This window comes from Kogia breviceps, chromosome 16 (genome assembly GCF_026419965.1).
Source record: "Kogia breviceps isolate mKogBre1 chromosome 16, mKogBre1 haplotype 1, whole genome shotgun sequence".
Lineage (NCBI taxonomy): Eukaryota > Metazoa > Chordata > Mammalia > Artiodactyla > Physeteridae > Kogia > Kogia breviceps.
This window is the reverse complement of record NC_081325.1, coordinates 75,982,946-75,995,335: the sequence shown is the minus strand read 5'-3', so window position 1 is coordinate 75,995,335 and position 12,390 is coordinate 75,982,946. Positions and strand designations below refer to the sequence as shown.

General features: G+C 41.2%; 1 protein-coding gene across 6 annotated transcripts in view; it reads right to left on the bottom strand.

The window, feature by feature from the left end:
• The window catches only part of MYO16 (myosin XVI), a 537,770-nt gene that overhangs the window by 155,642 nt on the left and 369,738 nt on the right, over positions 1 to 12,390 (bottom strand). For all 6 annotated transcript variants that reach the window (XM_067016255.1, XM_067016250.1, XM_067016252.1 and 3 more), the window contains 2 exons: positions 8,587 to 8,739; positions 6,859 to 7,059 (listed from right to left, as the gene is read on the bottom strand). In XM_067016255.1, the coding sequence (XP_066872356.1) occupies positions 6,859 to 7,059; positions 8,587 to 8,739 (354 nt within the window). The remainder of the gene's footprint in view (positions 1 to 6,858; positions 7,060 to 8,586; positions 8,740 to 12,390) is intronic.

The following is a 12,390-nucleotide window of genomic DNA, read 5'->3' as shown; positions in this document are numbered from 1 at the left end:
ACTTCATGACTGAAATAATAAACACTAAGATTTCAGCACGTACCATGGTGGAGAGAGAAAGATATGGGGGAAGGGGGGTGAGAAAGCTGAGACACCGTATTGTGACCTACTGGTCTGTAGTGGGTTGAATGGTGTGCCCCCCAAATTCATGCCCACCCAGAACCACAAAATGTGCCCTTTTATGGAAATAAGACCTTTGTGGAGGTAATTAGTTAAGGTGAGGTCCTACTGGATGGGAGGGGACCCTAAATCCAATGACTGGTGTCCTGAAAGAAGAGAAAGGGACACAAAGACACGCGCAGAGAGAAAACCTCGTGAAGACAGAGGCAGAGAGCTGGGTGCTGTGTCTACAAACCAAGGAACACGAACTGCTGGCAAGCCCAGAAGCTGGAAGGGAGGCTTCGAACAGATTTCTCCCGGAGCCTGCAGAGGGACCCAACCTGCTGACACTTGATTTTAGACTCTGGCCGCCACAACTGTGAGAGAGGATACGTTTCTACGGTTTTCAGCCATGCTGGATGGGGGACTTCGTAATGGTGCCCCCAGGAGACTCACACATAACTGTATAATAATTGGCGAACCACTGAACTCCACCAAGGCTTACTTCACTGGAAAACTGACACAGTAATATTTACAAAGAAGGTTGTGGTGAAAATGTTTCCCAGGCACTCTGCAAATTGAACACTGCTAGGTAAGCATCAGGTGTGCTTATTGATGAGGGAAGAGACAGAGCGGGGAAATTAGGATCAGGCCAAGAACTTGGCCTTGGGAAGATGGGTATGATTTGGAAAGAAAGAGGAAAGGGGCATTACAGGTGAGGAAACCATGTGAGCAAAAATAGAGATGGAGAAATTCAGGAGTCATTTTCAAATGGATCAAATGTGTTAAAAGAAAAAAAAAAAAACTACAATGCTACGAGTTAAGACCCCTCACTGCTTTTCTAATCTGTAAACATTGACCCAAAGAACACGTGCATTAGCTTCCTGGGGCTGCTGTAACCAGCAGCCACTCTGGTATCTGGCATCCCTGCCCTCCTTCCGGGCTTCCCCGAGCTCCAGGTGGCTCCTCGGCCTGTGGCCGCATCGCTCTGGTCTCCGCTTGCTTTTCTCTCTCAAATCTCCCTAGGCCTCCCTCTTATAAGGATACTTGTCACTGGGCTTAGAGCTCAACAGATAATCCAGGAAGAACTTCTTGTCTCAAGATCCTTGACTTAATTCCCTATGCAAGGAGCCTTTTCCCAAAGAAGATCCCAGTCATAGGTTCTAGGCATGAGCGCGAGGGCCTGTCCTTTGTGTGGGGCGGAGGCACCATTCCATCCACTGCGGTACTTACGGGTTTGGAAACGGAAGGAGGCTAAAACACAGGCACGACACCTTAAGTAGCAGCAACACCACCAGCGTGATTCGCATAAATCATCAGGGCCAGTCATACAATGGGACACTTATCTGAGATCCCAAAAGAATCACTTCATGCCGAAAAAGAAATGATCATAATAAACAACGTGCAGACAAAGACCCTACGAGCAGATACCAAAGAAGGTCAAATATGTAAGTGTCATATATTTTATAGCTATTAATCTTGACCTCTGTTTTCATGAATTTAACTTTTATTACTTCAGATTGCTTTACTATCTCTTAACCGATCTCCTTTTCTCACGTTAAAATGTAGGAACTTCAAAATACTATTTCCTATTAGAGTTTAGGGATCACCTTCATGGAAATTCAACTTTCCTAAGAGCCGTCTTCTGCCAAATCCTAATTCTTCTTTCCTTCAAGATTCTTAATTTAAAAAGCCAATAAAATTAGACACACTTCTGGATTTAATGCTTATCCATCATTTAAATCACTAAAAGAAGTTTAAGAGTAATTCCTAAACCAGGTAACCCCATGTAAGGTTTAAAATTTGCTAAAACCAATAACAACGATTAAAAAAACATATAACTCACAGCTTCTTTAATTCAAAGTCATGCTCATTAGCGAGACCCTGTTACTATTTCATGCACAGCCTCATCCCATTTACTTTAAAATATTTCTGTAATGGAGATTGGAAAATACACCACGCTCCTACGAGTAATGAAAAATTCAAATGTGTTTAGGGAAGATCTTCAACTGTAATTTAAATAATGCTGCTTAAACATTTCTAAAAGGACTTTTGAGCCTCTGCTCCAAATGAGATTCAGAAGCATGGCAGGGTCTCGCAGTCAGAGCAGAACAGTCAGATGTGTGGGTCTCTGGGGGCGGGAGGCGGGATGTCAATATCATCACCAGCAGCAATGATCGTCCTTCCTATGAGATATAGCACGTTTTTACTGACAAAACTAGGTAAACCAGGCATGGAGGGGCAAGTGGTGATAAGAACTCTCTAGCACATCCATCTGGCCAAAGAAGAGACTGCGAACAAACCCACGAACCCCAGAGCCATTGAGGTCTCCCTCTGGGATCAAGTTTATCATCAAAGAGCTATTCAGGAATGCTCACCCTACTGTCCAGAATAGACCCTGCCTGCTGATTTTAAGCCAATTAGCTCTTTGCTACCTCCCCTGATTTATAAAATGCAGGATGTGCTGCTTTCCTTGAAAAGGCAGTAGCTCAAAATTTAAGTACACAGAGTTACATCTGACGATTAGAATGGCATATGGCTTGACATATTGCCACAAATTACACAGAATCTATACTTTAACATGTGAATGAGTCCTCAGGGAGTCCTTGGGCTAAGACTCTTTAGTACATCTCAGTGAAATGAAAGACTTTTATAAAACCACAAAATTGACTCCAATTCTGGAAAATCCTGCTTTAAAATATAAAGGTGCTTTTACAGGAAATTTCGTGATTCCGCAGGGCTTTAGCTATGTGGCAACTAATCAACTGGCTTTCTCTGCTTTGCTTTATTGCTGTCAGAACTCAGTGAAATGATTCCATTCACTCAAACTCTTCATTGTTCTTTCCCAGGTTTTCTTAAAACCGTTGACATTTTATTAGGTGCTTGTAGAATACTTTTTAAATGCAAACATACGATAATTAGCAAGCAAAATTTTATTCCAAAGCTTGGTACCATTCAGTTTAATGCAATTATCACTTATTGAACATCTAGTATATCTTCAAGGTACAAGACAAACAGACTTACAAGGCGGGTCAGGTATGTACCGTCTGAAGATATAGCTTCCACGAAACTTACAGAAAAATACTTTTCCAAAATCATTAGTTATACCTTATTGTAATTTTTCAACTAAATCCTATGAATTCAATAAATTATTTTTAAGTAGCAAAGAATTCATTTATTCATCAAATATTTATTGGTGCATTTTATGTGCCAGATACTCTCCCAGGCACGGGGGATTATCAAAGAGTATAGAAACACAGATACTTGTGTAATAAAATGTCCATCAAGAGATGAATGGCTAAAGAAGATATGGTACATATACACAACGGAATATCACTCAGCAATAAGAAAGAATGAAATAATGCCGTTTGCAGCAACATGGATGGACCTAGAGATCATCAGACTAAGTGAAGTCTGTCAGACAAAGACAAATATCATATGACATCACATATGTGGAATCTAAAAAAACGATACAAATGAACTTATTTACAAAACAGAACTAGACTCACGGACATAGAAAACAAACTTATGGTTACCAAAGAGGAAAGGTGGGGGGATAAATTAGGAGACTGGGAATAGCAGATTCATACTACTAGATAAAAAATAAACAAGGACCTACAGTAGAGCACCAGGAACTATACTCAATATCTTAGAATAACCTATAATTCTGAAAAATATATATGTGTAACTGAATCACTTTGCTGTACACTTGAAACTAACACAACATTGTAAATTAACTGTACCTCAATAAAAAAATTTCTGACACAAAAGCTTTTGAATTGAAAAGTAGTCTAACATTCTAACACTTGACTTGAAAAGTAAAATTACATGTTATTTTATTATGCAAGTATCTTTGTTTCTATATTCTTTAGTAAATTCTTAATATAAAGAAAATATAGATTAAAAAATCTGCACATAGGACTAAAAGATTGCTACTGTTATAAAAAAAACGTAGGGGCTTCCCTGGTGGCACAGTGGTTGAGAGTCCGCCTGCCGATGCGGGGGACGCGGGTTCGTGCCCCGGGCCGGGAGGATCCCACGTGCCGTGGAGCGGCTGAGCCCGTGAGCCGTGACCGCTGAGCCTGCACGTCCGGAGCCTGTGCTCCTCAACGGGAGAGGCCACAGCAGTGAGAGGCCCGTGTACCGCAAAAAAAAAAAAAAAAGTAAAGGCTAAATCTCTCAACTCTAAAGGATAGTTGATAATTTCTGAGAATATCTATTATATAAAATCATCCACTGACTTCCTCCCCACATCCACTAAGCCATCACATGGCACCGTCCCACCAGAACTTCTCACAAAGGTGTTCCCTGGCCTAAGTGTCCTGTCGAGGCTCACTTCCTGTTGACCTGGACGTCTCTTTTCTCTTCGTTTCTGTGATACTTTTCTTTCCTACTACCATCTTTCTCCCTCTTCTCCATGTGCAATTATACACATTTCCCAAACTATGACTAGGTTTCTAGAAACAGCCAGCCTCCCAGTGTCAAGTAATTTCAGCCTCTCATGGGAATTTCCATTCAAAACCTCAAATTCCAAACATCTAAAGTGGAATACCTTTCCTTCCAAACAGCCTCCTTCTCCAGGATTTCCCTTCTTGGTTGGCCTAAGACAACCTCCATCAGTCAACAGGGTGAGGCCCTCAGGGTCATCTCCAGCTGTGTCCCCTCCCCGGCTCCACACATTCAGTCACTCACTCTCCCCTGGGAATGCCACCACCCTGTCCTGCCACTCTGGCTCAAACGCAGTCCTTGTTGGGCTGTTTCCATTGCCCCCCTTCCTTTCTTCCCAACCTACCTACATCATGTCCTCTGGTTTTCTCACTTCATCCCCCACCCGGTCTAAAAACATCTGATAAGCTAACACTGTCAAGAGGACAAAGTCCTGAGGCGTACATGCATATTTATTCATGATTTCACCACAAACAACCTTCCTAGACTTTTTTCCTACCAACCTCCATACACTTGACCAAACGTCTGGTACCATTTCCCAACTACGATGTGGGTGGAAATGGCGGAGTGTTAGGTTTATCCTGGTCACTTCCTGTCCTGCAGATGTTGGAAAGTGCGAATATTAGTTCTCCCAGACTCCTTTGCAGCTAGGGTCCGCTCGTTCTGCAGCTTCCGCCTGTCTGAACTACTGCCCGAGATTTAGAAAGTTGAAGGGGTGGAGGCTGCATTTCTGCTGTGTCTGTGTTTTACCTGGTGAGCGTGTCCAGGAGATGCTGGTTTTCTCCAGCACTGAAGGCTCCAGGCTCGGCCACTGACTCTTCCTTGTTGAGTGCAGGGGAATGGGCCTCTTTACTGGTTTAAGTGGCAGCAGTTACTGGGAGTCAGTACCTGTAGCAGCAGTTTCTCAATCAGGCTGCAGGCTTCCTGATCAAAGACGTGGCCCTACCTACAGAGGGAGCCCTGGCCTGTGGGGTGGTTTTAAGGTCACTTCTGAAAGTTGAAGTCAGAGTCCCCCAGAACAGTGACTTTCCCACACTGGAGTTATTTTCTGCTTGAACAGCTACACAGGATTCTGCCCTTTGCAACCGAATCCAGACAGACGCAGGGTTCGTTCATTTTCAAAAGCCCTTGTCTTTGCCGGGATGCTCCTCCTCGCAGTCTCGGGCCAAGGTCACATTTTACCTCCTCTTGAAAACATTTCTACACTCGTTTTTGGAGCCAAATAAATTCTTTCTTCTTTGTGGTAACAGAGAATTTTGTTAACATGACTAATATTACTATGAGCAAATTAGAGTGGAAGTATTTGTTAACTTTCCTTTTCCTTACTTGACTGTGACACGTTTGAGGGCAAGGAATACGGTTTACTCATCTCTGATCCTCTAGTGCCCTGGGTTTGGCATATCGTAGAGTCTCAGTAAACACTGGCTGAAGTGAACTGAAATACACTGAGAGTGAGAGAGCGACTAGGGATTTCACCCCCTAATAATGTTATTTGTGCTATATCCCAAACAGGGAGGAAAGTCTGGCGGCTACAGATTCAAAAGTGGAAGAATTAACTATCGATGGAAACTGGATAAGAGATTAAGTGGGATGTGGATGTGAGCATTAAAAGATGGATAAAATTTGACCTTGTGAAGAAGACAAGGAGGATACTCCCAGCTTGAGTGTGAAGAGGCGTCATGTGTGGGGGGAGGGGTCTGCAGGAAAACAGGGAGTGGATTGGAAAAAAGAACCTGAACAGGGGTTTTGCAGAGGAGGGTTGGGGCAGGTAAGCCTTGGAGGAAGTGACAGGGACCAGCTCGGAGACGCCCGATAGGAGGCTGGCCTCAGGACTGTGACATGTTTTAGACAGATAAGAGTCGGTCCTTGAAGGATTTGAAGAAGGAAGCATGTTTTACAAAGCTGGTTAGGCAATGGAGAGGGGTCGGAGAGTTGCTTTCTTCCTTAGGTTTAGGAAAAGTAATTGAATACTAACAGCTATATTGAGGGTAAGTAAACTCAGAGGTCCAATGTTTGTTTGGATTTTGAAAATATCTCAAATTTCACAGAAGAGCCCTTGTATTAAATCCAGGTCTCTTTTGCTCGTATTAAGTTATAAATATGGAAACGTTCTGAGAAGAATCATACCGCATGCTTCATCACCCACATTCTGAAGATGCTAAGTCCTTATCAGGCTTAGGAAAGAAACATTTTGTGGGTTGTTCACCCACTTTCAATGATCAAAACTCTAAAATATCAACACCTTTTAGGCTTGTTCTTAAGACCTTTGGCCCATTAGCGCACACCATATATTGCTCAGTTCTCTGAACTCACCCGTCCTGCGTAGTGCATAACGGTGAAAGCTGTGCCTTGGTCTTTGAGGGCGAGGTTCCCGTTCCCATCTTTCATGGGGGAGTAAACTGCATTTGTGTTTGAGGATTCTAAAAGACTGTGTAGCTTTTTGGGAAGACTTGGTTCCATTGACCAAATCATTTGACTTTCTTCATCCAATAAAGAGAGAAATCCAGAAGGCTTCTGAAAGTTAAGAAGAGAGAGTTTTTTCCTTCTGTTACTCAATTTGCTATTTTTGTTATTGCTCATGCATACCTCATCACGTTCATACAAGCAATGAGAAAATAAATTAGTCTTTCTTATCAGTACATGTCTATTTTTGTTCATCGCTGTATCCGCACCACCTAGCAAACCTCTGATGTCGTGTTGGTCCTCAGTAGTATTTATTGATTACAGGAATTGAAAATAAATAAGTGTATTTTAAAGCCATTAAAACACTGGCGTTGTTAAAATATATATATTCTCACCTTAATAAAAATAAAATTTCCAACTACAGAAAAGTTGTACGTTTTCTTTCTGGTATATAGACCTACCTATTTATAGGTAAAAATGCAAGTTTCACCCTACACTTGGTAGGTCTTTTCATTTCATTTTGGGGGGGATCAAAGAGGAGTAACAGCAGAAGTATCCACTGACATTTCCAGTTCATACTGATGAGGTCCCACTATTGAAATAACCATCCCAACGATGAGACCCCAAGGGTGATAACCAAAGAGACAGAAGTAACTTCATTCTGCTGGCCGTGGTTTAGCAGTCAAGGACATAGCAGCAAGCGAGAAGGAGGGTAGTGGGTACCCAAGGCTTCCCATATACAGGTAAGTGTATATTACTGGCAACCCATCTTATAACCTTAAGGAGGTAAACTGTATACTATGTGTGTCATGATGAGGGAGGGCTTTCTGGAGGAAGAGAACTTCTTATGTACTTAGAACAAGGAATGTGGACAAGTTGGTACCAGAAACAAGAACATTGCACATATTCGGAAAATGAATAAAGTAATTGGTAAGTATACATTTATAAAAATAAAGGGTAGAAAATTATATACTCTTCCACTCAATAGCTAAATGGTATCAGTTTTAAACAATGTTCAAGTGTTTTAGAAATACTATTGGTGAATCTATATAAAGCCTTATATTAGTAGAGACTGATGTTTGTGTGATAGATTTTTGTTTTTTATGATGGCGATATTGAGGCAAAGATTCTTGCTTTGTAAGGTAGAAACAATAAAGATAAGCATAAACACCTGCAGAAATACGAAGATGATACGTACATATATATATATATTTTTTTTTCTGCCAAGGTTTTCCATATTCAAACTTAGAAATTTGGAGACAAATAAGATTCTGCTGAATTTGTTTTATGGTCTTGCTAGTCTTAGAGTTACTTTATAAAATATTATATTTGTACAATGGTTATTTATAACTATGCCAAGAGGAGAGTTTTAGCGACATAATGGCAGCTGAATATTTTTTATAACAAAATGATCTGATACTTCTTGTCCTTTTAATCAATTGGTAACCCTTCAAATGCCCTTACAGAGAAAGGTCGTTTGCTCCTCAATCAACACTGAAAGATTGTAAGTAAAGTAGAAATTGCTGAGTCTCCCATAAAGCTACCCTCAAAATAAGGCCCCGTGAAAGAAAGTTCTTTCTCTGCAGTATATTGAAATGCATGCATCCTGTAAAGTATCTAATTATATTATGTGAATACCTGGAAAAAAAATTCCAAAACTCCACTCTGGTTACCAAGAGAATAAGCCGTTTCCATGGTAACTCCCTCTTGTACACATTCTGTTTGCTCCTGTAGAAAAAGCACTTCATTGATATAGTGGTGCATCTTCTCATTGGTCATGTTGACACAGAGCTATTGTGGGGAAAAAGGAAACAATTCACAAGATGACTCAGCATGCAGATCCATGGTTCCAGGACACAGTTCAGACCAGTGAAATGTTGACTCAAGAACGGTCAGCACAGTTAGTGTATCTAGATGCCGCACTACAGTCGTCCCCAAGAAGCCAAAGTAAAGAGCTTCACTTGATGCTGTTGACTTCATATGGTCTGATTATGCAATTGAAGGTGAGCATGTTAAAAACAACAAGAAGTATAATTACAGCATTAACTTACAAATTTGGGGTCTAAAATATATTTGAGTATTTCCAAAAGGAATATATATTTGGGATCTTGTCAACAAATATTATATATATAATTCTTTATCCATTCATCTCTTGATGGACACTTAAGTTGCTTCCATATTTCCATATCTTGGCAATTGTAAATAAGGCTACTATGAACACTGGGATACAGGTATCTTTCCGAATTAGTGTTTTTGTTTCTTTCAGATATATACCCAGGAGTGCAACTGCAGGGTCACATGGTAGCTCTATTTTTAGCTTTTTGAGAAATCTCCTTACTGCTTTCCATGGTAGCTGCACAATTTACATTCCCACCCACAGTGTGGGAGGGCTCCCTTTTCTCCACACGCCACCCACACTTGGTAACAAATGTGTTATTTCTTACAGTTTTAATTTCTTAATTTAAAAATATCTTAAGATATTAGAAAATAAAATAAAATAACACAAATCTAGCCAAGATGAAGTCTTGCTTTCCCTCTGGGCTATTCTCCTATTTTCTGCCTTTTTTTTTTTTTTTTTAAATAACAAAAACCTCAAAAGAGTTGTCTTTTCTTCTCTCAAATTCCTGTCCTCCCCACTATTCAAACCCCTCCAGTAAGTACATTTTTGCCCTCACTGCTCCACCAAAATGGCTTTTCTAGAAGTCACCAGTGATATGTGCATTTCTAAATCCAGCGTTCAACCCTCCGTGTTCATTTTCCTTGACCTCCCAGGGATATCTACAGCCGATTCCTCTGCTTCCCTGGGGCACTGCCTCCGCTGTCTCCCAGGACATACACTCTCTTGGTTCCTACCTCACTGGCCACCCCTTGTCCATCTCCTTCTCTGAATCCATCCTGGAGTGATCCTGTGCTCCGCCCACGGCCTCCTGTCACCCATCTCTACACCCACTACCTTGGTGAGCTCAGAAGTTTCACAGACCATCCTGTTCCCCCAGCTGCACTGTGTTATACTAGGTGAAATCCAAAGTCACTGAGAGATATTTAGAATTCTGTAACTCACTGAAAATAATTAAATATGAATAATTTATATAAATCGAAGTTACCGATAAAGCATTTGTAAATGGAAATCAGATCTCATTTGCAAAGGGAACAATATTTAGGATTATGGTTAATGTGAAATGGGATGTATTTATACAAAGTAAATGCCACAGTTGTTGTAAATCGCACAAGACTGCAACAGTCACCCGAAAACCCGCCCTGGGCTCCTCTTGTCCACGTGCCCAAATTCTTCCCCAGGTCTGGTATCACCACAACACCTGCTAAGTAGGACTCCTCTCAGACATTCCTGTCCCTCTGCTGGGAGCTCATGGCTTCTCTCCTGGACACGTAAGAGCGGCCCTTACATTCCAGCTTCCAACCAGCAAGCCAAGTAGCCCATAACCAACACCAGAAATGCCCTAATTCTCCATACAGGTGGTCTAGGCCTGCCCAGAAAGGTGTGGCAATTCATAAATTAAGAATAACACATCCGTAGTTTTCCATTTTCTCACAGACCTAGCTATTTGGGAGGATGGGAATTTACGAGATTCTAGGGACACAAAGAAATCTTAGAGGAAAATTTTTTCAGAGAAGAAAAGAAGCAACATATTGGAGTGCAGGGCATGGGTCAGCACACAGAGGGAGTTCGTCCTGAGGCTGGAATGGTTTGCTGAGAAGTTCTATTCTTTAGCTCTTGCTGGGAGCAGAATTTTTTGAGTAAGTAGAGGCAGCGCAAACATCTTCAGAAACAGGGTGACTGGAGAATAACAGGACTGCAGACGCGAGACTACCCTGATGGAAGCAGCAGCTGGAGACGTGAAAATGCAGAGGCTCTTATGACCTAATCTAGTCACGTTACTCGGATGATGAACATACATCGATATTCCACTATTAATAGAATAAGTGGAGAGTATAGTAGAAATATACCAAATACGATATTTAAATAACGTATTTAAATGAGATCTAAATACCATATACTGACACACAAAGAAAATCCAAAATAATTCTTAGCTCCAGGTCAAAAATGATGGCTCAGGGTGACTGCCCTTGTTTCCAATATTTGTTCTTGTTTCTCTGTTTCATAGTAAAACATGGTTTCTGTAAATTTGGAGATCGGTGAATGTCTGTCGACTGAATAAGCTTCCCTGCTGCATTCTATTACAAAATAAGATCTTCTGTTTAAGAAAATTAACAAGAAAGAGGGAAAATTGTTATCTGTATCTCCCTCCTTCCCAATTAAATAGCTTGACATAAAACAACCAATAAAAATGTGTCTGTCCGAACGTCCCCTTGATTGTCCCCGCCCTGGCCACTGCCTGTCTGCAGCAGGCGGAACGCAGGCTGAGGACCCAGGGAGCTGGGTGTCCGGGGACCTGGAGGGGCCAGTGGTGACTGGGACCTGGTTCCAGCTATTTAGCAGGTAGGGGAAGGGGAGGACCCCAGGGGACTCGTGCTCTCTGGTGACTCCTTGCCCCCTGCCCTGTCTGGCTTCATTCTTGTATATAATTAATTAAACCCTCCTTTTTTAAACCTGAAAAAAAGTTAAAAATAAAATTAACTATGCCACATTGCTGCTGTCTTGGAAGTTATGTTACAACCTGAAGACCTTGAGTGAATTTGTTCAAACTTGCAAAATCCCCCTTTTTTTGCACCGTCTCTTCCTCTACTATTCCATCCACGATCTCTGAAATTTTTTGAATTTTCTTCCTTCTATCTGATTTGGCCAGTGGTTAACCAGAGCTTTTCCCCTCTGCTCCCTGACAACTAGATTTCATGAGATATATGCAAAGCTGAAAGTTCTTTAAATTTAAAAACTAAATGTTTCCTAAATAAACTCACACTTTTGTGGACCAATTCCCTGAATATAAAAATATTAAAAATATCGTCACTTCATTTGAGAACATACCATATAGGACATTTAACTTTAAATGCTTGATTGTTAAGGCAAAAAGAGTTTGAATACGGATACAGACCCATAAATTCTGCACATGAGAGCTGGCAAAGGAAGGGCTGGAATTCAGTAATTAAATATCTGAAACATATTTCCTTCCTTGTACCTGATACAATCTAGCACATTCATCCCCTTGAATTGTCCTATCAAAACTAACTGATATCACATGAAAGGATGCTCAACATCACTAATCATTAGAGAAATGCAAATCAAAACTACAATGAGGTATCACCTCACACCCGTCAGAATGGCCATCATCAAAAATATACACACAATAAATGCTGGAGAGGGTGTGGAGAAAAGGGAACCCTCTTGCACTGTTGGTGGGAATGTAAATTGATACAGCCACTATGGAGAACAGTATGGAGGTTCCTTAAAAAACTAAAAATAGAGCTACCATATGACCCAGCAACCCCACTACTGGGCATATACCCTGAGAAAACCATAATTCA